The 27,567-nt window shown below is 55.5% G+C and overlaps 1 protein-coding gene and 2 non-coding genes across 6 annotated transcripts; all 3 read right to left on the reverse strand.

Annotated features, from left to right (window-relative positions):
• Nucleotides 1-10,958: 10,958 nt before the first annotated feature.
• Nucleotides 10,959-11,040, reverse strand: TRNAS-CGA (transfer RNA serine (anticodon CGA)). The gene has a single exon. It is a non-coding gene; the product is annotated as a tRNA-Ser (tRNA).
• A 395-nt stretch (nucleotides 11,041-11,435) lies between these two features.
• Nucleotides 11,436-11,509, reverse strand: TRNAT-AGU (transfer RNA threonine (anticodon AGU)). The gene has a single exon. It is a non-coding gene; the product is annotated as a tRNA-Thr (tRNA).
• A 367-nt stretch (nucleotides 11,510-11,876) lies between these two features.
• On the reverse strand, nucleotides 11,877-26,811 carry PER1 (period circadian regulator 1). 4 transcript variants are annotated; one of them, XM_047758503.1, is made up of 24 exons: nucleotides 26,667-26,758; nucleotides 26,301-26,437; nucleotides 20,725-21,141; nucleotides 20,512-20,610; nucleotides 20,269-20,423; nucleotides 20,052-20,173; nucleotides 19,757-19,958; nucleotides 19,554-19,605; nucleotides 19,279-19,421; nucleotides 18,854-18,932; nucleotides 18,664-18,770; nucleotides 18,392-18,545; nucleotides 18,197-18,305; nucleotides 17,961-18,092; nucleotides 17,653-17,758; nucleotides 17,360-17,531; nucleotides 17,122-17,252; nucleotides 16,754-16,930; nucleotides 16,026-16,247; nucleotides 14,684-15,294; nucleotides 14,082-14,268; nucleotides 13,763-13,952; nucleotides 13,304-13,454; nucleotides 11,877-12,729 (listed from the first exon to the last, which is right to left on the reverse strand). In XM_047758503.1, the coding sequence occupies exons 3-24, from the start codon at nucleotides 20,997-20,999 to the stop codon at nucleotides 12,472-12,474; spliced, it is 3,834 nt and encodes a 1,277-aa protein (XP_047614459.1). In that variant the 5' UTR covers nucleotides 21,000-21,141; nucleotides 26,301-26,437; nucleotides 26,667-26,758; the 3' UTR covers nucleotides 11,877-12,471. The 4 variants fall into 4 exon arrangements, with proteins under 4 accessions (XP_047614459.1, XP_047614460.1, XP_047614462.1 ...); XM_047758504.1 differs by lacking the exon at nucleotides 26,301-26,437 and having other exon boundaries at nucleotides 26,667-26,811; XM_047758506.1 differs by lacking the exon at nucleotides 16,754-16,930.
• Nucleotides 26,812-27,567: the final 756 nt, after the last annotated feature.

Raw genomic sequence — 27,567 nt, forward strand, 5'->3', positions numbered from 1 at the left:
CGGGGGCCTGTGGAGGAGTCCACTTGGGGTTGTGTCTGTGCACGTGGTGTGTGTGGCCGCCTGGGCCTCCAGCCTCTCCCAGGCTGCCCCTCGACACAGGGCTGCATCTGGGCTGGGGGAAGGGAGCTCGTGTCCCACACGCGCTGGGGCCCCAGGGAGGGGGAGGCGGGGAAGGAACTGAGACGGCCCAGCTGGCCTGGTGTCCGCGTCCCCTCCCCCGCTGTGACGCTGCGATCCCAGAGGCTGGGCTCCTCCCTCTTTGTTCTTCAAAGAGAAGGCTGGCTTCCGGGGACCCCCTGGGTCCTGGGAAGGGGGCGTTCCTGGAGGGTTGGGACCTGGAGGGTGGGGGTGGGGAAGTCGGAGGCCCAGGCTCCCGGGCCAAGGGAAGAATCTGGACGGAAGAACCCTAGAGAGCCCCAATCAAAACAGAAAACAGCCCCTGCCCTTATGGGGCCTGTGTTCTTGTGAGGAAAACGGTCAGGGGAGCATCACAGGAAATGTATCCTGTGTCAGGTGGTGATGAGGTCCAGGGAGAGGAGCGAAGCCAGGAAGAGGCGGAGAGCGTGGACACTGGAACTCCGGGCGGTCAGATCAGGGAAAGACTCGTTGAGAAGGTGACTTTCAAGAGGCGAGGGCACAAGCGAGGACGACGGGGACACCTGGGGAAAGAGCCTTCTAGCCAGAGGGACAGGCTGCCAGGCTTGTCAAAGGAGCAGAGGCCAGCAGGGGGCAGAGTGGCGTCCTCTGGAGTGGAGCCCCAGAGTGCGGGAGCTGTAGGAGGTGAGATGAGAGCGACCAAGGCGGAGGCTGATGATGTAGAAACTTCTAGGCCATTGCAGGGACTTTGTCGTCTGAGTGTAGTGTGAAGAAGCCATTGGAGGGCTTATTTCCCCGTAGCTTTTTCGGTTTTGGAACTCTTAATTTTTATATAATTTCAACCTTTTAGAAGCATTACAAAAATGGTACAAGGATTATATATCAACTATATTTCAACTTAAAGAAAAAGGATACAAGAAACTCCTGTAAACTTTTGTCCCAGGTCTATTAATCGTTTACATTTGCTCCATCTGCTTTATCTCTTCCCCCCAAATAGAATACAGATACAAAAGATCTGTTTTCTGAATCATTTGGGGGCAAAGTGAAAACATGAGGCCCTTTGACCTCATTACTCAGTGTGGTTTCTGAGAACAAGGACATTCGTAGTATAATAGCGGGTGATGCTAAAACTGTCGCTATTAGGATATTAAAATTAATACTGTTATTTAATGCCAGCCTGTACTTAAATTTCCTCAAGTGTTTCAGTGGTGTCTTCTCCCCTCCCTTTTTTTTTTTTTGGTGGTGCCCTTGGCATGTGGAAATTCTGGGCTAGGGATTGAACCCATGCCACAGCAGCCACCAGAGCCACTGCAGTTAAGTCACTGGATCCTTAACTTGCTCTGCCACAGGGGAACTCCCAATGATGTCATTTTTAAAAATTGAGTTTTTCCCGGATGTGGCTTAGCGGTAACGAAACCGAGGAGTACCCACGAGGTTTCAGGTTCGATCCCTGGCCTCAATCAGTGGGTTAAGAATCCAGCGTTGTTGTGAGCTGTGGTGTAAGGCATGGTCGTTGCTGGCATCTGGCGTGGCTGTAGCTGTGGTGTAGGCCTGCAGCTGTAGCTCCAATTCACTCTTATCCTGGGGACCTGCATATGTGTGGGTGTGGCCCTAAATTTAAAAAAAAATTTTTTTTTAATAAAACTCAAGGAGGAATTCCCGTCTTGGCTCAGTGGTTAAGGAAACTGACTAGCATCCACGAAGACTCTGGTTCAATCCCTGGCCTCACTCAGGGGGTTAAGGATCTGGTGTTGCTGTGGTGTAGGCTGGGGGCTACAACTCCAGTTCGACCCCTAGCCTGGGAACCTCCATATGCTGCCGATGCAGCCTTAAAAGACAAAAAGACAAAAAATAAATAAATAAAATAAAAATGTGAACATAGTTGATTTACAATATTAATTCCTACTGTGTGGCAAAGTGACTAATTCTTTTTTTTTAGCTTTTATTTTTAGTGATTTATTTTTGCTTTTTAGGGTTATCCCATGGCATATGGATGTTCCCAGACTAGGGAGTGGAATCTGAGCTACAAATGTCAGCCTACACCACAGCTCAAGGCAACGCCCCATCCCCGACCCACTGAGCAAGGCCTGAGATGGAACCCACATCCTCACGGGTACGAGTTGAATTCACTTCTGCTGCGCCACAGCTAGAACTCCAAGATAATCTTTTTTATATTCTTTCCTTTTTGTCTTTTTAGGGCCACACCCACAGCATATGGAGGCTCCCAGGCTAGGGGTCTAATTGGAGCTACAGCTGCTGGCCTACACCACAGCCACAGCCACACCAGATCCCAGCCGCGTCTGCAACCTACACCACAGCTCACGGCAATGATGGATCCTTAACACAGTGAGCGGTGCCAGGAATTGAACCTACAACCCCATGGTTCCTAGTCAGACTCGTTTCCGCTGGGCCACGATGCTCCTTTTTTATATTCTTTTCCATCAATAAGGTTTATCACAGAATATTGAGTAGAGTTCCCTGTGTTACTGTAGGACCTAGTTTAACGATTCATTCCATCCATAATACTTTGCGTCTGTGACCCCCAAACTCCCACTCCATCCCCCACCCTGGCAACCACAAGTCTGTTCTCTAAGTCTCAGTCTGTTTGTTTCATCAAAGTTCATCTGTGTCATATTTTAGATTCTACATATAAGTGATATCATGTGGTGTTTGCTTTCTGTTTCTGACTTAGCTTCGCCAGTATGATAATCTCTAGTTTTGTTTCATCCATGTTGCCGCCAATGGTGTTATTTCATTCCTTTTTATGGCTAATATTCTATTGCGTGTATACCTCCTTTATCCATTTATCTGTTGATGGACATTTAGGTTGTTTCCACGTCTTGGCTGTTGCGAATATTGGCTCTTGTGACTAGTGCCGCTGTGTTCCTAGGGGTGCATCTTTTTGTGGTATAGTTGTGTCTGGATACATGCCCAGGAGTGGGATTGCGAGTGGGCTTGCTGGATCACATGGCAACTCAGCTTCTAATCTTTTTGAGGAAGCTCCATGCTCCTCTCCAGAGGGGCTGTACCAACTAACATTCCCACATTCCCACCACCAATGTGGAGGGTTCCCTTTTCTCCACACCCTCTCCAGCTCAATAATATCCTTTATAGCTCCGTTTTTCCCAATGCAGGATCCTACACTGCAATTCGTTATGTCTCTTCTATTTCTTTTTTCTTTCTTTTTTTTTTTTTAAGGGTACCCACTGCATATGGAAGTTCCCAGCTGCCAGCCTGCACCACAGCAATGCCAGATCCGAGCCACATCTGCCATCTCCACCACAGCTCTGATCCTTTAACTCACTGAGTGAGGCCAGGGATTGAACCCGCTTCCTCGTGGACACTAGCCAGGTTCATTACTGCTGAGCCACAGCGGGAACTCCTCTTCAGTCCATTGAATCGTGACGATTCTTGATCATCAGTTTTGAAGAGTCCAGGAAGGTTACCTTGTAGATGGCCCTTCAGTTTGGTTTGTCAGATGTTTCTGCACGGGTAGCTTCCAGGGCACATTTTGGGCGGGAGCATCGTCACAGAAGTGATGTGGTAGCCTTCTCAGTGCATCACATCAGAAGACACGTCACTTTGTCCCAATGTGAAGATACTCACTGTGATCATGAGATTGAAATGGTGTTCGCCAGTCTGCTCCGCTGTAAAGTTATAGTTTCCTCTTGTTGGTAACTAATGTATAATTGGTGGGAAGATACTTCGAGACTCTTGACTGCTTGTACCTCATTAAAAGTTTACCCGCTAGTTGAGATTCCAGGAACAATTTCTTTTTTATTTTTTTGTCATTTCTTGGGCTGCTCCCGCAGCATGTGGAGGCTCCCAGGCTAGGGGTCTAATCGGAGCTATAGGCGCCAGCCTACACCAGAGCCACGGCAACACCAGATCTGAGCCGCCACCACGGCTCATGGCAACACCAGATCTCTTAACCCACTGAGCAAGGCCAGGGATTGAACCACGCAACCTCATGGTTCCTAGTCGGATTCGTTAACCCACTGTGCCACGACGGGAACTCCCCCATGGATGATTTCTAACTCCAGCAGGTACATGTATTGGTTGGCAGTTTACTGTAACAAGAGTTTTCCCTTTTCCTCTCATTTTTTTTTTGTTTGTTTGTTTGTTTATACTGATAGGAATATTGAGCTCTATACTTGATTCAATCCATTATAATTCACCACAATCATCATTTATTTTATTTTTTGGGGGGCTGCACCCATGGCATATGGAGGTTCCCAGGCTGGGGGTCCAATCGGCAGCTACACCACAGCTCACAGCCACACCAGATCCTTAACCCACTGAGTGAAGTCAGGGATTGAACCCACAACCTCATGGTTCCTCGTCTGATTTGTTTCCACCGCTGCACCACAACAGGAACCCCCCACAATCATCATTTATTTGAATGCTGAGATTGTCCTTGATTTAGCCAATGGAAGCCTTGAGTTACATCTGCTGGCTGCTGTGTCTTTTTGATATCACCCAGTATTTTTTGAGCCCTTCTTTACTTTCTGGCACAACAAAATGTCCTAAGATCGTTTTGTAATTCCCCAGCAGCAGTCCTGGAGTCAGACCTTTCTCCAGGGAGCCCTGGTTCCTTTCAGTAGAAAATGGTATTTAGTAAAAGCAAGATCTGGGCACTTGGTGTGCTTATCACTCCCGTGTGTCATTCCTTCTAGGCTCTCTCAGCAGACGGAGCTAGGAAATAGAAGTATGCGTATATGTTGTGTATGTGCACGCATGTCCTCCTATAATTATACACATTAAAAATCATATGCTCATCTTGGAGTTCCCATTGTGGCACAGCAGAAATGAATCTGACCAGTAACCATGAGGTTACAGGTTCGAGCCCTGGCCCCACTCAGTGGTTTACGGATCGGGCGTTGCCATGAGCTGTAGCGTAGATCACAGACATGCCTCAGATCCTGTGTGGCTGTGGCTCTGGCAGAGGCCAGCGCTGTCGTTCTGATTTGACCCCTAGCCTGGGAACCTCCATATGCCATGGGTGCAGCCTAAAAAGCAAAACAGACAAATAAAAAAAAACATGAGTTCATGTTGATGCCCTTTTCAGAAATTTTTTTTGTCTTTTTTTTTTTTTTTTTTTTGCTATTTCTTGGGCCGCTCCCGCGGCATATGGAGGTTCCCAGGCTAGGGGTCGAATCGGAGCTGTAGTCACCGACCTACGCCAGAGCCACAGCAATGTAGGATCCGAGCCGCGTCTGCGACCTACACCACAGCTCACGGCAACGCCGGATCCTTAACCCACTGAGCAAGGGCAGGGACCAAACCTGCAACCTCAGGGTTCCTAGTCGGATTCGTTAATCACTGCGCCATGACGGGAACTCCTTGAGAGAATTTTTTTAATTTAATGATTTTTATTTTTTTCCCTTATAGCTGGTTGACATCTCCTGAGAGATTTAAAGAGGGGAATGACAGACTCTGATTTGTGTTTTCAAAGGATCACTTTGCCCAGTGTGTTCAGAGTAGACTGTAGGGGACCAAGGAACAAGAGCAGCAATGAGGAAATAATTTAGGGGCTATTGCGGTAACCTGGAGAGATGAGCGTGGCTTGGACCAGGGTGAAGCAGTAACCTAATAACAGGTGTTCGTTTTTTCCCATATTTTCAATGAGAAATTGTTGACTGATTTGCTGAGGAGTGTGTGAAAGAGAGCTGAGTCGGGGATGAGTCTGGCTGGTGTTTTCGGTCTGTCTGGCGGACTGAAGAAGTGGAACTTCCATTTACGGAGGTGGAAAAACTGCCGGTGAAGCCGTTTTGGGGGAGACAACCAAGACTCTGGTTTGGACATGTTCCCTTTGCAACTGCCTCTTAGATATCCCAGCAGAAACCCTAGTGGGCAGTGGTGCACATGCACGTAGAGGTGAAACCTTGGGATGGTATTAACGCATTAGAGGTTGATCCCTTTAAGCCACGAGACTGGAGCTCACCAAGGGCGTGAACACAGCCCGCGAGGAGAAGAGGCTGGGGAAGCGAGGCCGGGGGATGCCTCGGCGTCGGTGACCCTGAGGATGGTGATGGGGCAAAGGAATCGGCGAATGAGCTGCTACTGCCTGGACCGAGTATCAGCAGAGTGAACGCGAGGGACGAGAGGGTTCCTAGGAGGGAAGAGTTTGCGTCTGTGTCTGTCACCTGCTGCTAAGTAGGGGTCAGTGGATTCAGCGATGTGATGTCATCAGTGTGTAACCTTCGCCAAAGCAGTTGGGATGCTTGGGGGTCGGGGGCACCTGTGTCGAGAGAGTTGAAAGGAAAATGGAAGAAGGCGTTGGGAACAGTGATCGCAGATCCCACGTTTTGCAGGAGAGGAAACCGAGAAATGGACTGGTAGCTGGAGGGGCGGTGGTGGGGTTAAGACGGCTTTTGCCGTCTTGCGTGTTCTAACCGGAGATGAATTTCCGTGTATTTGCAGGCTGGTGGGAATGATCCAGTTAGAAAAGGGGAATGTTGATAGTTTTTTAAAAAAAAAAAAAAAAAAAGAAAGGAAAGAAAAGAGAGCAGTGTCCCTGAGGGGCGAGAGGGAATGGGACAGTCTTGCTAATGCAGGGGTTGGCCTTCGGTGGAACGGTTCATGCACAGCTAATAGTAAGTGGTCACAGACTCAGGGAAGGAGGTGCAGCCGGCGACCGGCAGGGCAATCTCCTCACAAGGCCTTTGTAAAACATGGAAGTATGGCTGATTTACAATGTTGTGTTACTTTTAGGTGTGCAGCACAGTGATTCCGTTTATATGTATAAAAACATGTGTATAGCGTGTGTATGTGTGTGTGTGTGTGTGTATACACATATTCTTATTCACATCTTTTCCATGATGGCTTATCACAGGATAGTGATATTGTCATATTCTTTCCCTTACAGATGATTACAAAATGTTGAGCGTAACGCCCTGTGCCATACGGTAAGTCCTTCTGGTGATCTACTTTTATTTTTATTTTATTTTATTTTTTGGCAGTACCTGCAGCACATGGAGGTTCCAGGGCCAGGAAGTGAACCTGCCCAATAGCAGCCACCCAAGCCACTGCAGTGACGATACCCGATCCTTAACCTGCTGCACCTCCAGAGAACTCTGGTTATCTATTTTAGAGTAGTGAGTATATGTTAACCCAAATTCCTAATTCGTCCCTCTCCCCTTCCTTCCCTTTTGGTAACCAGGTTTGTTTTCTATGTCTATGGGTCTGTTTCTGTCTTGTAAATAAGTTTTTTTGTATCTCTCCCTTTTTCTTTTTTAAGATTCTACATGTAAGTGATATCATATGATATTCGTCTTTCTCTGGCTTACTTGGTGTGATCATTTCTAGGTCCATCCATGATGCCGCCAATGGCATTTCATTCCTTTTGTGTGTGTGTATGTGTGGTGTGTATGTATATGTGTGTATATGTATACACACACACACATCTTTTTTTTTGGATGGTTCGCAATAGTTTTTTTTTAATTAATGAGCTTTATTGCATTTATAAGTGTACAACAATCATCACAACCAACTTTTACAGCATTTCCATCCCAAACCCTCAGTGCATTCTCCCACCCCCCAACCTGCCTCGTTTGGAAACCATAAGTTTTTCAAAGTCTGTGAGTCAGTATCTGTTCTACAAAGAAGTTCATTGTGTCCTTTTTTTTAGATTCCACATGTCAGTGAAAGCATATGATGTTGGTGTCTCATTGACTGACTTCGCTTAGCATGATAATTTCTAGGTCCATCCATGTTGCTAAAAAGGCTGGTATTTCTTTCCTTTTAATGGCTGAGTCATATTCCATCATGTATGTGTACAAATCTTCTGTGCCCACTCCTCTGTCGATGGACATTTAGGTTGTTTCCATGTCTTGGCTACTGCAAATAGTGCTGCAGTGAACACTGGAGTACATGTGTCTTTGCGAGTCATGGTTTTCTCTGGATAGATGCCCGGGAGTGGGATTGCTGGATCAAATGGGAGTTCTATTTTCAATTTTCTGAGGCATCTCCATACTGCTTTCCACAGTGGTTGCACCAATTAACAATCCCACCAGCAGTGTAAGAAGGTTCCCTTTTCTCCACACCCTCTCCCGCACTTACTGTTTGTAGACGTTTGGATGATGGCCATTGGAGCCAATGTAAGGTGGTACCTCACAGCGGTTTTGATTTGCATTTTTCTAATAATGAGTGCTGTTGAACATCTTTTCATGTGTTTTGTGGCCATCTGTATGTCTTCTTTGGTGAATTGTCTGTTTAGGTCTTCTGCCCATTTTTTGATGGGGTCGTTTGTTTTTTTGGTATTGAGCTGTAGGAGGTGTTTATAAATCTTGGAGATGAATCCCTTGTCAGTCACTTCATTTGCAAAGATTTTCCCTCAGTCTGTGGGTTGTCTTTTCGTTTTGTTTAGGGTTTCCTTTGCTGTGAAGAAACTTTAACTTTTAAGTTTTTTTTTTTTCTGTCTTTTTGCCTTTTCTAGGGCCACTCCCATGGCATATGGAGGTTCCCAGGCTAGCGGTCCAATTGGAGCTGTAGCCACCCGCCTACACCACGGCAACACCAGATCCTTAACCCATTGAGCGAGGTCAGGGATCGAACCCACAACCTCATGGTCCCTAGTCAGATTCGTTAACCACTGCGCCACGATGGGAACTCCCAGAAACTTTTAAGTCCCATTTGTTTATTTTTGTTCTTATTTGTCATTACTCTAAGAGGCGGATCTGAGATGTTGCTGTCATTTATGTCGGAGAGTGTTGACCTGTTTTCCTCTAAGAGTTTTATAGTGTCTGGTCTTATATCTCGGTGTTTAATCCATTTTGGGTTTATTTTTGTGTATGGTGTTAGTAAGTATTCTAATTTCATTCTTTTCCATGTGGCTGTCCAGTTTTCCCAGCACCACTTATTGAACAGGCTGTCTATTCTCCATTGTATATTCTTGCCTCCTCTGTCATAGATTAGTTGGCTGTAGGTGCCTGGGTTTAATCCTGGGCTTTCTATCCTGTTCCACTGATCTGTATTTCTGTCTTTGAGCCAGTTCCATATGGTTTTGATGATTGTAGCTTTGTAGTATAGTCTGAAGTCAGGGAGCCTGATTCCTCCAGGTATATTTTTCTTTTTTAGGATGGCTTTGGCTATTCTGGGCCTTAGGTGCTTCCAAACAAACTTTAAAATATTTGTTCGAGGGGAGTTCCCGTCGTGGCTCAGGAAATAACTAATCCGACTAGGAACCATGAGGTTGCGGGTTCGACTGCTGGCCTTGCTCAGCGCATTAAGGATCTGGTGTAGCCGTGAGCTGTTGTGTAGGTCGCAGATGCGGCTGGGATCTGGCATTGCTGTGGCTCTGGCGTAGGCTGGTGGCTACAGCTCCGATTAGACTCCTGGCCTGGGAACCTCCATATGCCACAGGAGTGGCCCTAGAAAAGGCAAAAAGACAAGAAAATAAAATATTTGTTCGAGTTCTGTGAAAAGTGTCCTTGGTAATTGGATAGGGATTGCATTGAACACACACATCTTCTTTATTCATTGGTTGATGGGCATTTAGATTGCTTCCATGTCTTGGTTAATGTAAATAGTGCTGCAGTGAACACCGAGGTGCATGTATCTTTTCCAATCAGAGCCTTCTCCAGATATATGCCCAGGAATGGGATTGCAGGATCGTATGGTAACTCTTTGTTTAGCTTTTTAAAGGAACCTCCATACTGTTTTCCATTGGGGCTGTACCAATTTACATTCCCACCAACAGTATGGGAGGCTTCCTTTTTCTCCGCACCCCTCTCCAGCATTTATTATTTGTAGACTTTTTGATGATGCCTATTCTGACTAGTGTGATGTGGGACCTCATTGTAGTTTTGATTTGCATTTCTCTATTAATCAGCAATGTTGTGCATTTTCTTCTTGAGCCTGTTGGCCTCTGTATGTCTTTTTGGAAGAAATGTCTATTTAGATCTTCTGCCTACTTTTTGATTGGGTTGTGTTTTTGTTTTTTGATATTGAACTGTATGAGCAGTTTGTATATTTTAGAGATTAGTCCCTTGTTGGACGTATCATTTGCAAATATTTTTCCCATTCCGTAGGTTGTCTTTTCATTTTGTTGATGGTTTCCTTTGCTGTGCAAAAGCTTTTAAATTTAATTAGGTCCCCTTTGTTTTTATTTTCATTACTCTAGGAGATGAATCCAAGTAGATATCGCTACAATTTATGTCAAAGAGGGTTCTGCCTATGTTTTTCTCTAGGAGTTTTATAGTCTCCCTCCGGTCTTACATGTAGGTCTTCAATCCATTTTGAGTTTATTTTTGTGTGTGGTGTTAGAGAATGTTCTAATTTGATTCTTTTACGTGTAGCTGTTCATTTTCCCCAGCACTACTTATTGAAAAGACTGTCTTTTTTCCGTTGCATATTCTTGCCTCCTTTGTTGTAGATTAATTAATCATAGGGGCTTGGGTTTATTTCTGGACTTTCTATCCTGCTCCATTGAGCTATATGTCTGTCTTTGTACCAGTACCATACTGTTTTGATTATTGGAATGCCTTTTTAATTCAGTGAAAGAGGAGATAAAGCTGAAGGAAGATCAAGGGATTAATGGTTTGATGTGAATAGAAATGAAGAAGTCCTGTAGGAGAGTTGGAGGTTGAATGGACAGGGAGACGTGATGATTGCAAATTGCATTGAGAAACCACCTGTTTGTTGGAGGTTTGAATTGAAATTGGCAGTGAAAAGATTTTTGCAGGAGATAACCTCTGGAGGCAGGATTTTGAGGCCCACAAGAGGGCGCTCGTGCACCGGTCATGGGTGGCTGAATCCCTGAGTCTCAGAAAAAAAGTGGGATTTATTCCAAGGGAAGAACGGAACTGGAAAACAGTGCTTTTTCCACTGAGGTAGTAAGCACCCATTCCCAAAAGCGGTAGCGCTGTGAGCAGGATTCGAACCTGCGCGGGGAGACCCCATTGGATTTCGAGTCCAACGCCTTAACCACTCGGCCATCACAGCCACATGTGGCACTGGACCTGCGCAACTATAGCTGCCTATCAACATGCCTGCTTCTCGCGTCGGCTCCGCCTGTCTTGAAAAATGCCAGTGCGCGTGCGCCTCTATATGGCGGCGCGGGCGGTCAGCAGCCCTATGGAAGAGGCAGCTTTCTGGTTCTCTTTTCCTGACCACGGCACAAAATGGGCCCAGATCTTACTGCACATCCCAATACCCTTAAAGGTAGGCGAAGGTATGTCGCGGCACTCTAGTCCAAGAAAGCTGGGGTGAGCCTCCAAATGCACAGAAAAAGTGCACAGTAACGGAACCTCAAATAGGAATGGATTCGGTGAGAAGCTTCATTGAGGGTGAGAGAGAAATGTGACACTTTTTCGCGGCAATAATATACACCCAACCTCAGGCACCGCTGGGATTCGAACCCAGGATCTCCTGTTTACTAGACAGGCGCTTTAACCAGCTAAGCCACGGCGCCTGTAAGGTATGTGTTCTGTCTAGATATAGATCAGCTGTTTCGGGGCGTCAGTAAATGAAAACCACCTGACAGGTTAAAAACTGCTGCGGGGCTTCAGTGCGTCTCCCCTTCCCAGGTTCCGAGCAGCTTCCCTTCTCCCACGCCTTTAGGAGGCCAACTCAACTGTGCATGGGCGCTGGCTCCCTGTCCCTTAGCCACCTAAGCTGACCTGCCTCCTCAGCTGGAAAGGGTGCGTAGAGGAGGATGGGGTTCTTAGGGGTAGGAATGGCTCACTCTCACTACAGCCTTCTGGAAGCCGGGCCACACCTCCCCACAAAGAGCTCCCTGAGCTCATCCAACCCCCAAACTTCATTCCACAAAGTCCTAGTATTTTTTTTCCTTTTTGTATTAAAAAATAACAGACACAATATCAAAAACACAAATGCCACTGGTAGAGGGTACAGCTGAGAACGTCTGGGTCCCACCTGAGGGGCAGCACCAGGGACTCCATGGTCCACCAACCTCCCCCACCCTGGAGCAGCTAGGGGTTTGGACCGCTGGGTCCTGCTTGGGCCTCCAGCCCTCGCCCTCACATCTGGGGAGGAGGTGGGAGAGAGGGCCATCTCCCCAATAAATAAGTGCAGCCCCAACCCTCGGGGCCAGGGATTCCGGCTCAGCTGGGACTTGGAGAGACCACTTCAGCTTGTCCGCAACCGTGTCCAGGGGAAGGCTGGGCTCCTCACAAGGGAGGGGAGGGAGGCTTCTCTAGGCTGGGCTGGGCTGAAGAGTTCCATCCTCTTGTCTCCTAGGCGGCCAGAGGCAGCCCCTGGATGCTGGGCCGGCGACGGGGGTCCTGCCCCCTCCAGCAGGAGAAGCTGGGGCACTTTTCTAGCAGTTGGTCCAGCCACGTCTGAGTTCGGAGAGTTGCGACACGGGAGAGAGAAGCTTCTCACACACGCCCGGGGGTGGCTCCCGGATGCAGTCTAGTTGGCGCCATCTTCTGTGGCAGGTAAGGCTGGACTGGACGAGCTCCCCCCTTGTTCCTCCTCTTCCATAGCCAGGTCCTGAGAGCTTGAGGCTCCGGCTCCAGCTTGGGCGCGGGCCTCATCGCCACCCTCACCCTCACCCCCCTCGCCGCCACCCTCCTCCATGGGCTCCAGCCCCAGTCCATCCATTTCCGAGAAGAGTGGGTCATCAGGGTGGCCGGGGTCTTGGGTGCTACTGCCGCAGTCCACACAGGCCTTGGAGGAAGAAAGGTACTGAGTCAGGCAGAGTGCTCACTGCTGACCTGCCGCTGCAGCTCCCCTTGCTCCCCAGCCCATGGGGACTTGCCAAAACCTTCTCCAAAAAACACTTCGTCCACATGAATGCACATGGGCTGGAAAGGACTGGAAAACGCATTGTACTCTGGGTCCAGACCCCACTAGGGGACAATCAGAATGTATGTCGGTACAGGAACGGCCAGAAAAGACCTACAAAAACCCAGCAGCAAACTCAGTAGAATTACTATCCTTCAGATTGAACCTAAGGAACAATGAAGGGATCAGCCCTCAGCCTCTGTCCTTTCAACTGGAGCTCAGTTTTGTGACAGATGTGGCTGGGATCTGGTGTTGCCATGGATATGGCCTAGGCCAGTAGCTGCAGCTCCAACTCAACCCCTAGCCTGCCTGGGAACTTCCACATGCCGCACATGTGGCCCTGAAAAGAAAAAAATAATTAAAGAATTAAAAAACAAAGTAGTGTTCTTAGATATTGGGGGGGGGGGGTCAGGCTCAATTCTCTCTTCTCCCTCCTGGCCCAGACTTCGCATCTCACCATCACGTCAAGAGCCCGAGGCAGCTGACCCTTCCGGACCCAGGAGTGCACGGCCCCCAGCTCCCTCCGCTGGTCCTCCGAGAACCGAGGCTGCTGCTTCTGCATGGCCCGGAGCCGCTCCCGGTCCTGCTTCAGCACAGAGGCCATGTCCCTGCTCCGGTAAGGGGTTCAGAGGGCAGAGAATGGGAGCTGCAGCCCTCGCGGCTGGCGTCTTTCCGCTACTGCAAGTCCCCACGCACCGCCTCACGCTCCTGCCCTGAGCACCGCCGGCACCGGCAGCTCAGGCCTTCCCAGAGCAGGAAAGCTGCCCTCAGCTGGGGAGGGCCTGATGACGGGCTTCCCAGGGAAAGGGGACAGAACAGGAAGGCCAGGAAGCAAGCCCCAGGTTCGCTGACGAGGGAGGAGGGTGGGCCAGCCTCCCCGCCGCGGGGCGGGGGGGGGGTCTCCCGGGCTCCTCACCTGGAGGGCACCTGGTAGGTCATCATGACGCGCTGGTCAGCGTTGGCCATGAGCAGCCAGATGGGGTCCTGGAGCACGTACTTGATGACCTGGTCCCCGGGCTCAGCCCTGGCCTGGGCCGCCCCCGCCTCCGCCTCGGAAGAATCGATGCTGCCGAAGTACTTGCTCGTGTGGCTGCTCTGACTGCTGCCTGCAGAGCAGGGGAGGCGGCCGGCAGTCAGGCCTCCCTCCGGGTCTCAGGTCCAGCCCACAGGCCCAGGCCGCCGCCACCGCCCCGAGGCGGTCCTACCCTGGGAAGTGGGGGGGGGGGCGCACTCACGTGTGATGCTGGCTGAGGTGCTGCCCCCCTCGTGGGAGCCTGAACCAGACCCCGAGCCCAAGGCAGAGCCCAAGGAGCCCGAGGCCGCAGAGCCTGTGCCAGAGCGCGAGTCCTCTTGCAGCAGCAGCTCCAGCAGGTCGCTGGAGCCCGAGAGCGCATCCTGGTTGGAGGACTCCGTTACCTCCACCTGCGGGGTCAGGGGAGGGGACACAGAGGGGTTAAGGGGCCAACACCGAGACCTCCCTTCAGCTGCTGCCACCGGTTGGGGGCACACCTGACCCAAGAGGTCTCTGCCCACGCCATGGCAGCGGGGTCAGGCTGAGTGAGGAGAGAGCTGGTGGACAGGAGGGACGTGACGCTGGAGCTTTTCCAAGTGGCAGATGCGCTCTCAGAAGGTACCGGCATGTCCTCACCAGACAGGACTGTGCCCACTTCACTGATGAGGCTGGTTCCTGCCTCAGAAACTCAGCTGGGGTCTCCATCCCCGGGACTCCGGTCCCCGGCGATGCCAGGCAGGCGGGGGCAGGAAGGCACATGAGGGGCAGAGCGAGGGGGGGAAGAGGCCATGTGGGGCTGGGGCGGGGGGGGGGCACAGTGCTCACCAGTCTGGCCTCTGGCTCAGCAGCCTCCTGGCTGGGAGGCGGGGGCCCAGCACTGCTTCCAGGGCCCCCTGCTCCAGCCCCCGCCTCCACACGAGGGGGCTCCTCCAGCTGCAACAGGTTCAGCTGGAGCGGAGAGCTGCATCTTGAGTTGAAGAGCGGAGAGTCTGGGCGGTGTGGAGGGCTGGGGGGCAGTGGGGGCAGAGATGGGGCTGGGGAGTGGGAGGCAGGGGTAGGAGGCCCCTCGGCGGGGGCCTGGGCCACCCCATAGGGATAGGAAGATGGGTTAGGGAACAAATAGTTAGGGAGCACCAAAGCCACCATGGGGGTCACCAGAGGGGCAGAAAAAGGTGCAGGAGGCACGGCTGTGGGGGCAGCAGGGAGAGGCTGGGGGCCGCCTCTGGGGGAGAACATGGGGAGGGGGAAGGGCTGGACCACAGCTGGGAAGGGAGTAGCGGCTGGTGGTGGGGGCCAGGGGGCAGAGGGTGGCACAGGTGAGGGGTGGGAAACACAGCAGGGGGCTTCGGCCCGAGGGGTCTGGTGGTGGCGTGAACGCTTGGCTTTGGATCGGCAGTGGTGTCGGCGGCTGGGGGGTGCGGGGCCATGGGGGCAGCCTGCGGGAAGAGACGAGGGTGAGCGCAGCCCTCAAGCAGGGCTCAGTGCCCCTGCCCAGCCCTGTCACTCTGACCAGGGAGAGGGCAGCCGAAGGCCGCCAGCACGCCTGGCTCCCTGGCCTACGCATGAGAGGGGAGACTCTGGGGAGGCGGGGGAGCCTTCAAAGGACAATGGCAGAGAGCAGGGCCAGGGCGCTGGAGAGAGGAAAGGTCACAGGAGGGGTCAGGCTGGGCGTGTGCTGGAGACAGAGGCTCTGACAGACAGCGGGCAGCAGCTGGGGCCGCCGAGGTCCCTCCACCAAACTCCAGCAGGCAGTACCAGCCAGGCCCTGCTCTGCCTCGCTCACCAGGGAGCGGAGACGGGTGGGCAAGCCCAGTCCTGAGTCCCGAGTCCATCCACCAGCTGCCCGATGCCTGGACCCCACCTGACGTCGCCCTGCCGTCCTTGCCAGGCTACACCGGGCTCTGAAGCAGCCTCGACCGAGTCCCGACCAGCCGCTTCCGGCCCCCACAGTGGCTCACATGGAGCAGAGCGCCTCTGCCTGGCTCTCAGGGCCGCTCCCCAGGCTGCCCTCCTCTGGCTCCAGCCCGGACCCCTGGCCAAGCGGGGAGAGGCCAGCAAGGGGCCTGTCCCTAGGCCGTCCCCGAAGCAGAAGCCTCTCCCCCGAGATCGCCGCCTCCGCCAGTCTGGTCCTCGACCAGGCAGGGGCAGGCTCAGGGGCATCCCTTACCAGGGGCTGAGGGGGGCGTGGAGGAGCCGTCGAGTCCACGCAGCCTGCCAAGGTCTCGGAAGCGGCTGAGGAAGGCCTGCTCCTCCTTCTGCGTGTGCAGGGACAGCACGGCCTTGGTCAGGCCCACCGGGCGGTAAGCGTCTGGGGCTGGGTCAGGGGCTACCGTGGGGCTGGGGGCCGGGCCGGGCGGCAGGCCAGGCAGGTCCTCCATCATGACGATGTCTGAGGAAGAGAAGGCGAAAGGTCAGAACCACCCCTGGGGTCACACGGCCCCCACGGAGCCCCACGGCCAAGCCTGGCCTCCTGTGTGACTCGGCCGCCTCCCCGCCGAGGACTGGCTCTGGGGCCTCCTCCCCATGCAAAGCCGTCCCAGGGAAGGAAGGTCCTCAGTCCCCTCCAGCGGCACAAGCCGAGGAGGGCCCCCCCTTGAAGGGCAGCCCTCCCCGCACTCCTCTTCCGGGTCAGTGCCCCCACGCCCTTTCGAGGTTTCCAGCAAGCCGTGTCTTTAGGCCCGTGTGGGTAGCACCCCCGACTCGGTGACAGTAAAGGACACAGAAAGCAGGATGGGGGACAAAGCGGCATCGGCCGGCGAGCAGGGGAAAAGCAAGAAGCAGCACCCCGAGCTGAGACGGAGGCCGCCTCCTCGCCACGAGGTGGGGGCCAGAGGGCGGAAGGGGGCTCTGGCTGGGGACCTGACGCCGGGCCCTGGCCCTCAGCCTCGCCCATACCCGACTCCGGGGGCTTCTTGTCTCCCACATGGACGATGGTGGAGCTGAAGCTACACTGACTGGTGACGGACACCACGCTCTCCGCCTTATTGGCCAGGGCGAGCGGGCTCAGGCTGCCTCCCACCACCGGCTCCTTCTGAGGGCTGGCCCCCTCCCCAGACAGCACTGCCGACGGATCTGTGCAGAGAGACGGGCCAGTTACCACCTCGGCCCCAGGGAGCCTGGGAGAGGAGACCAGGGAAGGGGGAGGACTGAGGGGAGAGGAGCCTGGAGGCTGGAGGAAGGTGTGGGGCAAAGACAGCAGTGTAGACGCAGGGCCAGAGTGCAGGGACAGGGTTGATGGGAGCAGGGCCTGCCCCGGTCATCACCTTTCTTAGCTCCCACAGACACGGGGCCTGGCCTCTGCTTGTCGTCGTCGGAGGCCGAAGAGGCCGTGCAGGAGGAGGAGGAGGCGCATTTGCGCTTGGTGGTGCTGGGCAGGTTGCAGCTCTCCAGGTACCTGGGGGAAGCACCAGGGGATGTGAGGGTGGGGGTGGGGTGGGGTGGGGGCGGGGCCAGGACCCGGGTGGGAGAAGGTGCCGGAGGGCGGAGGGCGGAGGGCCCTACCTGAGGATGCTGTCCAGGCAGTTGATCTGCTGGTAGGAGCAACTGGAGGCGTCTTTCCTCTCAGCCTCCTCAGGGGCCAAGGCTGGAGGGGCCTGGTTTGGAGCAGGGGCCGCCTCCACCTCTGGGTCTGGCGACTGGCAGGGAAGAGTCTTGGCCTTGAATGTGCCCGTAGCTGCGCCCAAAAGAGAAAAACTTTTCCGGTTGGCATGAAGGTCAGGGACCCGGCGGCCCTCCCTCCTCACCCGGACGGACGGACGGACGGACGGACGGACAGACAGACGGCAGCAGCTCACCTGGGAGACGGGGCCGGGGGCAGGGCCGTGCCCGGGACTCAATGAAGAGCTGCTGCCCCTGGTGCTTCACCAGGTGCACGTCCTTACAGATCTGCTGGAAGGTCACCTGTGGGACACAACAAGGCGGTGGGCAGCACTGGGGGGCCTGGCCGGCTCAGGGGGCCCCAGGGCAGGCGTGGAGGTCACGAGAGGCAGCGCAAGAAAGAAAAGGAGGCGGATGAGGCCGGGCTCCTCAGGGGCTGGCAGTGCTGACTCTGGGGACAAGGAGACAGGAGACTACAGCAGTGATGTGGGAGAGGGACACTCACCGGGGCAGGAGGCCCAGGTCCCTCAGCATCCCCCCCGTTGCTGTCGCTGGAGGAGCCAGGGCTGAGGAGAGGACCCGGGGAAGTGGCAGGGCCGACTCCACAGAGCCCCGTGGGGCTGGGGCTGTGCACAGGCTGAGACAGGAAGAGCCACAGGTTAGACGTCCGGGGCCTGCACCCCAGCCCCCTCCCCCTCCTCCTCCTCCTCCTCCTCCCCAGCCCCTCCTCGCCACCCTCACCTGTAAGAGCAGCCGTTGGATCTGCTCTGAGAGCTCCTGGATATCAGTGTCCAGGGCCAGAGTGGGGCTGGGGGCCGGAGGAGTGAACACGTCCTCATTCAGGGGCGCCCTGCGGGGTGGGGAGGGGTGAGTTGAGCCCTGCCCCGTCCCACTGTCCCACCCTCCAGTGCCAGCTCTGGGCCACGACCCACTTACGTGCGTACTTTGTGGCGGCCCAACACAAAGGCCACCTTGCGGCTCCAGGGGTGCACGAAGCCAGCCCAGCTGGTGTCCATGGTGACGTACTCCCCGTTCCGGGCGCAGAAGCGGATAGGGGAGTGGTCAAAGGGCTGGCCAGCCAGCTGCAGGACTGCAGGGAGGGGGAAGCGGGGGGCGGAGAGCGGAGTGAGGCCGAGGGCTGGGCACCCCCCGACCACAGGGCAGCCCTGGAGCCGGCCGCGAGGAGGAGCAGGATGAGAGCGACTCACTCTTCTTGTGGATGGCCAGCATGAGGGGTCGGTCCTCAGGATGCAGGAAAAGGAGCACTGGGGCTCCCAGGAGGTCCTGGGGGAGGTAGCCCAGCAGGGGGGCGGCCCTGAAGTGAGAGGAGGCATCAGAGTGACCACAGCCACTGCCCTGGCCAAAGCCACAACCTTCTCCGCCTGGCCCGGGCCTCACCTCTCATCCACGTCCTGGAAGAGGCAGCTGGGCGTGTGCCGTGTGGTGAAGACCCTCTTGTCGGGGGGAATCCGGGGCGCTGAAGCACAGAAAGGGGGGCCGTTGGGTTCCGCCCAGAACAATCCAGCACCTCAGGGACCCACGCTGCCTCGGGCCCCCTGGCCTACAATGTGGTCTGGACCCCCTCTGCACCCCGAGTCGGTGAGGAAACAGGAGCGCGGGGCTCCGCTCTGCCCTCTCCCAGCTCGGAGCGCTCACCTACGAATTTGCCCTCTACACGGGGGTTCAAACCCTTGTCCTCAGTGCCTTCTCTCTTCCAAAATCCTAAGAGGCTGCATCCTCTAGGCTCAGGGCCCGCGTCACCCCCAGCCCAGAAGAGGCGCCCTTCCTCCTGCCCCAACCAGGCCAGGCCCCGGGCGGCCCACCTTCATAACCGGAGTGGATACGCTCTGCGATGAGCAGGCAGCAGGGCTGTGCAGGGGCTCCATCCGAGACCCGGATCTTGGTCACATAGGGGGTGAGGCGGAATGGCTGGTACCGAGGCCCCGGGTCTCGGTCAGGACCCCCCCTGTGCGAGAGAGAAGGCGGCATTAAGGCCTGTTACCCACCCTCCACCTCAAGGTCACAGCCCACACGGCAAAGAAGAGTGGGGCGGGGGGCTGGGAAGGGAAAGGGGTCTGCTCCCTTGTCCCCCGCCTACCTGATGCGGCAGAAGACGGACTTCTCCTGGGCGAAGTCCCTCAGGACTGAACCTGGAATAGACCAAGAGGGCAGTGAGCACAGCTCCCCACCCGCCCCGGGCTGAGAAGGACCCAGCAAGGCAAAGCCTGGGTCCCCTGGCCCCTCGGGACAGGTGCTTCTGGGGACTGTTTCCCCCTCCCCCCAAGCACGTAGGGACCTCACCTGCCGAGGCCCCCGTGCCCCAGGTGGGCAGGCGAGAGGGGGCAGTGGAGCCATAGAAGATGCCCACGTCCTGGGGAGCCAGGAGCTCTGAGAAGCGGGCACCCCGGAACACATCCCGCTTGCAGCGCAGCAGGACACCTGCTTGCTCGGAAATGTAGACGATGCGGCCGGTCAGGAAGGAGACGGCCACGGAGAAGGTATCCTAGGTAAGAAAGAGTGAGCACGAGAGCCGGTTGCGGCACCGTGCGGGTGGGGCTGGGCGTGCCTCAGGCCGCAGAGGCCACGCTGCGCTGACCTGGTTGCGAAGCGTGTACTCGGACGTGATGTGCTCCAGCTCCTCCAGAGTGTAGGTAGACATGTCCATGGCACAAGGCTCGCCCTCCTCCAGGCTCCACTGCTGGTAGTATTCCTGGTTGGCTGCAACACGTGGGCAGCGGGGCATTTAGTGAGGTGACTGCCTCACAGTGGAAGCCCAGGACCTGACCACTGCCCCTGGAGAGAGCACCACTCACCCTGCACCTGCTTGACACAGGCCAGCGCGTACTGCAGAGTGGCCAGGGTCCCAGAGCGGCCCTTGCCCCTGCGCTCTGGTGGCAGCCGAAGCTTGAGCTCCCGCAGCGCCGTCATGAGTTCTTTCTGGGTCCTTGCCCGGGCTGACTGTTCACTGCTGCAGGGCGCACAATTGAGGGGGGGGGTAGAGGCATTAGTCCTGAGCGTGGCCCCCATCCCTCTCCCCCAGCCCTCACCTCACAAACCTGCAGCCACTGGTAGATGGATTGTCCTGCTCCGAGCTGGCACTCAGGAGGCTGTAAGCGATGGAACTGCTGGGTGGGGATGGGCTCTGGGAGTTTGTGCTAGGGGAGAAGCAACAGGCCCGAGATGAGGGGAAAGTGGCCAGGAGCATGGGCCTCCTCCCAACTTAGCCTGCTCACAAGACACTCCCAGAATCTACACCCCTCCATACACACCTCTTGCTGCTCTCAGTGGTCTCCAGCAGGGCCGAGTCCTTGCCATTGCCCGAGGAGGAGCTATGTGAGCTCCGCTGTGATGCCCCCCGGGACTCGGGTCCATTGGACTCATTGCCACTGGAGCCATTGCTGTTGGCATCGGTGTCATCAGCCAGGCTGGGGCCGGGACAAGGTCGATGCTGTGGAGGCCCAGGGGATGGAGCCCCTCCAGGACAAAAGGATTCTCCTGGCCTAGGGTCCCCTCCCCCATCAGCCCCTTCTAGGGGACCGCTCATGTCTGGGCCATGGGGAGGGCAGGAGAACAGGGAGGGCAGAGAGGCCACCACGGATGCACAAGGGGGCCAGGAGGCCTGACTAGGGGAGTGAACTGGGAGACTCAAGCCTCAGAGGATTGAGAAATTCGATCACAGCCAGCACCTGGAGAGACCAAGAAGGAACGAGAGAAAATTGGGCTGTAACTTGACAACACCTGCCCACTTCAATAAGCCCCTCGCTTGCCGGCTTTCACGCTCCTGGAACCCAGGCTTCCAATGCGCAGCCTCGGCAATTTCTGTCCCCCGTCCCCGCAGGAGGTTCTGCAAGCGGGAGGGGGCCTCTCTTGGTCCCTCCCCCACATACGCTGCCTGCGTGGCCTGAGTAAGGAGCACCTAAACAGTCAACTAGAATGACGGCTGCAAGCCAAAGCCTGGACACTTCCCCCCAAGCCCCCACTCTGCCTGGGACACCAATGCCTCAGAGCAGGGGGTGAGCCGGGGGCCTCCTATATTTAGGCCTCCGGGCTAATTTTATCCGAGGGCGGTGCCACCCCCGCCGCACATGCGCGGAGACGTGCGCGGCCCCTCCACGCGCTTCCGCCGCCGCCGCGGTCGCCAGGGAAACCGACGTCAGCGACTGAGCTCAGCGGTTGCTGTAGGGCCCACGAGAGGGCGGGAGGGGCGACCCCTCCCCCATTTCTCGGCGGAAGCTGGGGGAACGATTCACTCCCACACTGGCAGGCACGACCAGGGGTCCCCCACCTCGCATACATCCCCAGCCCCCAGAGAGCCAGGTGACCATAGTTAGAGCGGCAGTCGTGGGGTTTCAGAGGCTGGCCTTCCTCCCCAGGGCAAAACCACCACCACCGCCCGCCCTCCGCGCAAAAGCCCCCCAGCCCGGCGCTGGCCTGGATCCCAGTCATTCTGGTCAAAACAGCACAACCTTTCCTTCTCTGGCCTCTGTACCTTCTCCCCACCCCCAGGACCGAAGCCGGCGCCTGCCATTGTTAGGGACCCAGGAATCCTCTCTCCTCGGTCCCCTACTTTTCTAAACACTATCCCCCACCACCACACACACACCCCCATACAAAGTAGACACCCTCAGCTCTAAGCAAGGGCTGCACCACAGCCAGCAAATAGTTCTTCCCTTAATCCCCGTCCGACCACACCCCCAACCCCAAAGCATTTTCTGAGCTTCAGGAGAAAAAGGAAGGCTGTGGCCAACAGCAGGAACTAGCACAGGGAACGGGATGTTCCAGCTCGAACCGGGCTGACATCACAGCCGGCGCGGGGCCAGGAATTGGAGGAGGGAGCTCGGGGCGCGCGGAAAGCCTGGAGGGTTGCTGGGACAAAACCAAGGACCCCCGAGTGACAAAGGCGGCGGGGGGTATGCCTCCTGAGGGTCGGGTGTGGGGCCGAGATAACTGCGAGCCGGGGCAAAGCTCGCGGTAAGGTGGGCGGGTGAGGAATGCGAATGCCTAGTACAGGGTTGCAAGGAATACCTTGGTCCCTGGGGACAGACAGGAGGTGGACAATGGCAAGGAAAGCGGATTATTGGTGTGCAGTCTGAGTTCCCGGGCCGAAAGTGGCCCATCAGGCTGAAAGTGGGAGCAGTCCCACTCGAGGCCAGAGATCGGCCCCGGGGGTGGCCACAGAGATCCTGGGGTGGCCGCAGAGATGCTATGCTTACCTGGCCGCGCGAGCGCCCTCCTGCCGCCTGCCCGCCGCCGTTGCAGCCCGCAGCCGAGTGGAAACCCGGCGGGGCCAGGAGGCGGGTTGCATAACGCCAGGCACTGCCCCTCATTGGCTTCCTGCCGGCGGAACCGCAGGCCCCGCCCCCGATTGGTTGGGGATCTCGTCCTGGCGCCTGATTGGCTACTGGCCCCCACTGAGGTCAGGGCTGTGTCACACACACGGGCGCACGTGGATCTGGGTGCTGGCGCTGGGCTGACGGGCCCCAGACAGCACAGCCCAGCCAATGGGCGCAGGACGCCTTGCACAGTGATAATGGAAAAGAGAGGAGGGAGGTAAACTGCCCGGACCACAGTAGGTGTTTATGACAGGGCTATTTCCCGAACTGACCAGCCTTGCGGAACAGGACACCTTGGTCTTGCCAGGGTTGGGTAAAAAGAATGCAGACTTTAGGAGGTGGGCCAAACTGGATGAGACGTCTGGTCCCTGGGAGGAGAGGGACAGACAGAAACCCAGCTTGGCCTCTACCCAGCTTCCCCTCTCCATCCTCATCATAATCAAGCCATTTTACCCAATCCCCTCTCTGACACTTCAAATCCTGTGGACGTCTAGGAGGAGAGCCGTCAAGGGTCCACTTATAAGTGGGGTGGTGGAGGAGGGGGGGAGGAGGCAAACAATAGAAGGGGCAGCCAGAACTAACGCGGGCTGCGAAGGGAAACAATGGCAGGTGCCTCCCTGACCAATCAGAGAAAAGGTCTCCTGGCAGCCTACGCGATGACGAGTGCTTCTCTCCTGAGGATGCAGCCACCCACAGTTAGGGCTGCCCTAAAACTGGGGGCCAGGAAGCCAGGGCCACAGGAGTACAAAAAGGGTAGCTGAAAGAAGAGAAAGCCAAGTACCTCATCATCTGTCTCCTTCACTGTATTCCCCAGCCCCCAGGAGAGAACCTGACATTGGGGAGGCGATCACAAATCGCGTGAGTGTTGAAACGGTAGCTAGGGGAGGGGCTTCAGCAACGGAGAAGCTGAAAATTATAATTTTCTTTTCAGAGGCAGGGAGCACAACTCAAAGTCCTAATTTGGGCCAACTTAGGCCGCGGAAGAGCTGCAATTACACAGAACCCCTCCATCCAGGACTGAGGGGTAGTTCCTCTCAGGGTTCCCCGGATGGCTAGGGAAGAGGCCCCAGGCTGCTGCTGACGTCATCGGCTCTGGGTGCACGCCCCTCCGAGTCACGTGGCCTAAGCTCTCCCTGACAATGGTGGGGGGGGGGAAGCCAGGGCAAGGGTTCTGTGTAAAAGCTGGACACAGGATGGTTAAAGAATAACCCAGAAAAAAACAAAGCCAGAAAACACAAAATAAAGGATTCGGAAGCCTGGATTCTCAGTCTTCTCTCCTTGAAAATGTCCCCCCAACTCCTATACTGTGGCCTAATCCCTGGTCCTATCAGACACCTCTTCTGGAGACACGGTTTTTCTTCGTCCTCAGCACTCCTCAGGGCTTTAGATGTGACCTCCCCCGACACAGGCAGTCCTTGCCCTCCGCCTCCATATTTTTCTCTTGCGTGGACAAAAGGGTCCAGGGCTCCAGCAGCTCCCACTTGCTCTCAAGGCTCTAACCGAGATCCTGCCTCCCGATCCCCACAGTAACCAGGCCCTGCTGCCGTCAATGGAGGAGAGGGGGCGGGAGACGGCGGTGACGTCAAAGCGGAGGATGGGGCGGGGCGAGGCAGCCGGGGAATGTGGGGCAGGGAGGCCGGAGAGGCAGCGGTTTGGGAGGCGGCCAGCCCAAGAGGGCGGCGGCCAGCGCGCTTGGGAACATCATGTTCTTTTGGCTGGTAGCCCAGGACATGCACCCAGCCTGGGCGCCTCCCCCAACCCAACGACAGCCGTCCGGTCCCAAAGCCAGGGATTCCTGGAGAGAGGATTAGGAGGAAGGGGTGCTCCCCCCGCCCCCACTCCAGGCTCTCTTCTGGAGACTCGCATCCACCCTCCCTCGGCTGGTTCCTACAGCTCCTGGCATTGGCTTTCCCCCCTCCCAGACCGTACACATCTGCTGGCCCGGTCCCAAAGAGCCAGGGCGGGGAAGTTGGAGGCCCAGGTTCTGCAAGAGAACACGCACCTTTGCTCCTTCCCTGAGGCCCCCTTCAAAGCCTGAATGTCTTGTTACCATGGCAGCAGAGAGAGGGAGGAGGGACAGGGAGGAGAATGGGTCAAGGATGAGGAAATCGAACTGGGACAGAGCAAGTGGCCCAGCCTGGGGCCTGGATCTTGGGGGAGGAATAAAAGAGAGGAATGAGGGACTGGGGCTGGTGCTCCAGCCCAGAAGAACCAGGAAGAGGAGAACAGGGAGGGAGTCACTAAAAGTTGCAAAAAAGCTTAAGAATGTGAGCATTGTCAGTCCCTAACCACAGCATTCACAGAAATCTTTCACCCATTCCTGTTACTGTCACCATACAGCCATATTTTTTACCTAAAAAAAAATTTTTTTAAATATGACCCAGGCATTTTGCTGAGTACTTTACATACATTAACTCATTTAATCTTCAGAACAGGCCTGTGAGATAGATATCATTATCCCCATTGCACAAAGACCGACTAAGGCTCAGAAGTTACTAAACTTGCCTAAGTTGCTTCATAATATGTTCTCTGACTCTTAACAAATGGGGCCCAGGATTTGAATCTGAGCTCTGATAATGGCTTGTCGTTCTGGCTTCTTACCCTTCAAGAATCTGTGAGGTGTTACCAGCTCTGGGGGACCTGGGCCTCTCAAATACCCAGCCCATTCCGAGTTTGGTGCCTGAAACACAGATTCCATTCCCCCCCCCCCCCCCCGCCCCAACAGTCAGTCTGCACTCTCTACACACTTCACATCGCATTGTCCCGGTTTTCATATGCTCACAAAGTCCTTGAGATCACCCTGGCAGCCACTAGCCCCAGTGATCTCCTAGGAACCCCACTTCCTGACTCCTCCACCTCATCACAGGTCACTTTACCACAGGCCTGCTTACTTGTACAGACAGATACCAGAGCACCCAGTTCCTGCCTCCTCCCCTCCAAGGACTCAGGAAGACACACGTGCATCCAATCTGCACAAATCCATCCTCCCTCTCGAGATCCAACAGTTCCTACCCCACGCTCACTCCCAAGGATGGCTCCGAGGCCCAACCCCTTCCTTTTACACATGAGAAAGACATCCAGAGCCACAGCCAAGATGTGACTGGCTCAGGGTCACATAAATCATCACACCACCCTTTTTCAAGTCACCTTGTCAACCCCTTGGTACCCACCCACCTGCCCTACCAGGGCCTCTCTCTAGCTTCAGAACTCCTGCTTTTTTTTTTTTTTTTTTTTTCCTTTTTACTGCTGGCCGCAAATGAGGCATGAGTTCCCGGGCCAGAGGTTCAATCGGAGCTGCAGCTGGGGCAACCGGCACAGCCACGGGCAACAAGGAATCCGAGCTGCATCTGCGACCTACGCTGCAGCTGATGATCCTTAACCCACTGAGTGAGGCCAAGGGATAGATAGAACCTGCATCCTCACAGAAACGGCGTCCTTAACCGAAGAAGCAACAACGATGAGAACTTCTCCCTCCACCGCCCTGGCCTCTTTCAAGTGCTTAAGGCACCTACCCGAGCAGCAGTCACGCACTGGAACGTCCCCCACTGGTTCTAAAGGGTCTGGTACCTCCTGGGAGCAGAGGTCTTAGCTCCCTCAGGTTGCCGAACGCTTCCGAACCCCTCCCCGCGGCAGTCGGGGATCCAGGCACCTTGGAATAGCGAGGGATCTTAAGTCAGTGACTCCTGCTCCCTTCCCTCTAGAACTGAGTTCGCGGCCCCTATTCCCTGCAACCACTAGAGCTCCCACCGCGGCGATCACACATCCACACATTCTCCTTCACGGTACTGCATTAACATTCCTCCTTACGCCACGCGGGAAAAACCTATACCAATCGCCACCGCTCCCCGCTCCCCACCCCCCCACGCCGGAGCACTCACCGCTCGGCTCTCACGCGCAGTAGTTTCTTCCCAAGTAGGATCTCGGAGACTTGGACTCGCTCCTTCTGCCTCGCCCGCCGACCAGGACGCCACGCCCCTCAAGCTCATTGGCCTAAGGGCGCCGACCCATGCCCCGCGCCGCGTGCGCGGCCCCCCCCCGCCTCCGCCCAGCTACCATTGGCACCGCCCGCCGCCGTCACCTTCTCATTGGTCAGTTTGCCTACCAAGCGACAGATCCACGTGCGGGAGGGGCCGCCCTAGCGCGTTGATTGGAGGTCTGCGGAAAGACACGCCCCCACGCACATCCGAAATTCTTATTGGCTGTGACTCCACCCCCGGCCTGCCTAGATTGGTGACGCAAACGTCAGTCCAGCCCTCCCAATTTTCTCATAGGCTGAGACATTCCGGAGCTGTAGAGGACACGTGCAGGCGGTCTCACGCGGCAAGTTGTTTACCTAGAAGCTGGGGATTTTCCTTGACGACACTCTTACCCTAGACTGCCGAGTCTGCGCAGGCGCAGATGTGAGCGACCGTAACTTTGTGGGGGGCGCTTTGAGAGCCGTCCCGTGCGTGACAAGAGCGCCCCCGCACTGGGACTCTGGACCTGAAACTCCCAGTAGCTGGAAGGTGTGAGCATTAGGTGAAGCTGTCTTCAGGTCTCCGTACCGCGTGACGATGATGACAAAAAGATGATAGCCACCTCCCAGATTATTTTCTGTGGCCAGGCCACGCGCTTCTTATAAAGCCGGAAGAGGCGGCGGCTCACTTCTCACCGCCTCACTAATGATACTGAGATTCAGAGAGGTTACATAATCTGTCCGGAAGAACAAGCTAGTCTCTAATGGGGTCATGATTTGAACCCCGATCTCCCACATAAAGAAGGCAGGTCCAAGAGCCTGCG

Source organism: Phacochoerus africanus, chromosome 14, assembly GCF_016906955.1.
Source record: "Phacochoerus africanus isolate WHEZ1 chromosome 14, ROS_Pafr_v1, whole genome shotgun sequence".
NCBI classification, from domain to species: domain Eukaryota; kingdom Metazoa; phylum Chordata; class Mammalia; order Artiodactyla; family Suidae; genus Phacochoerus; species Phacochoerus africanus.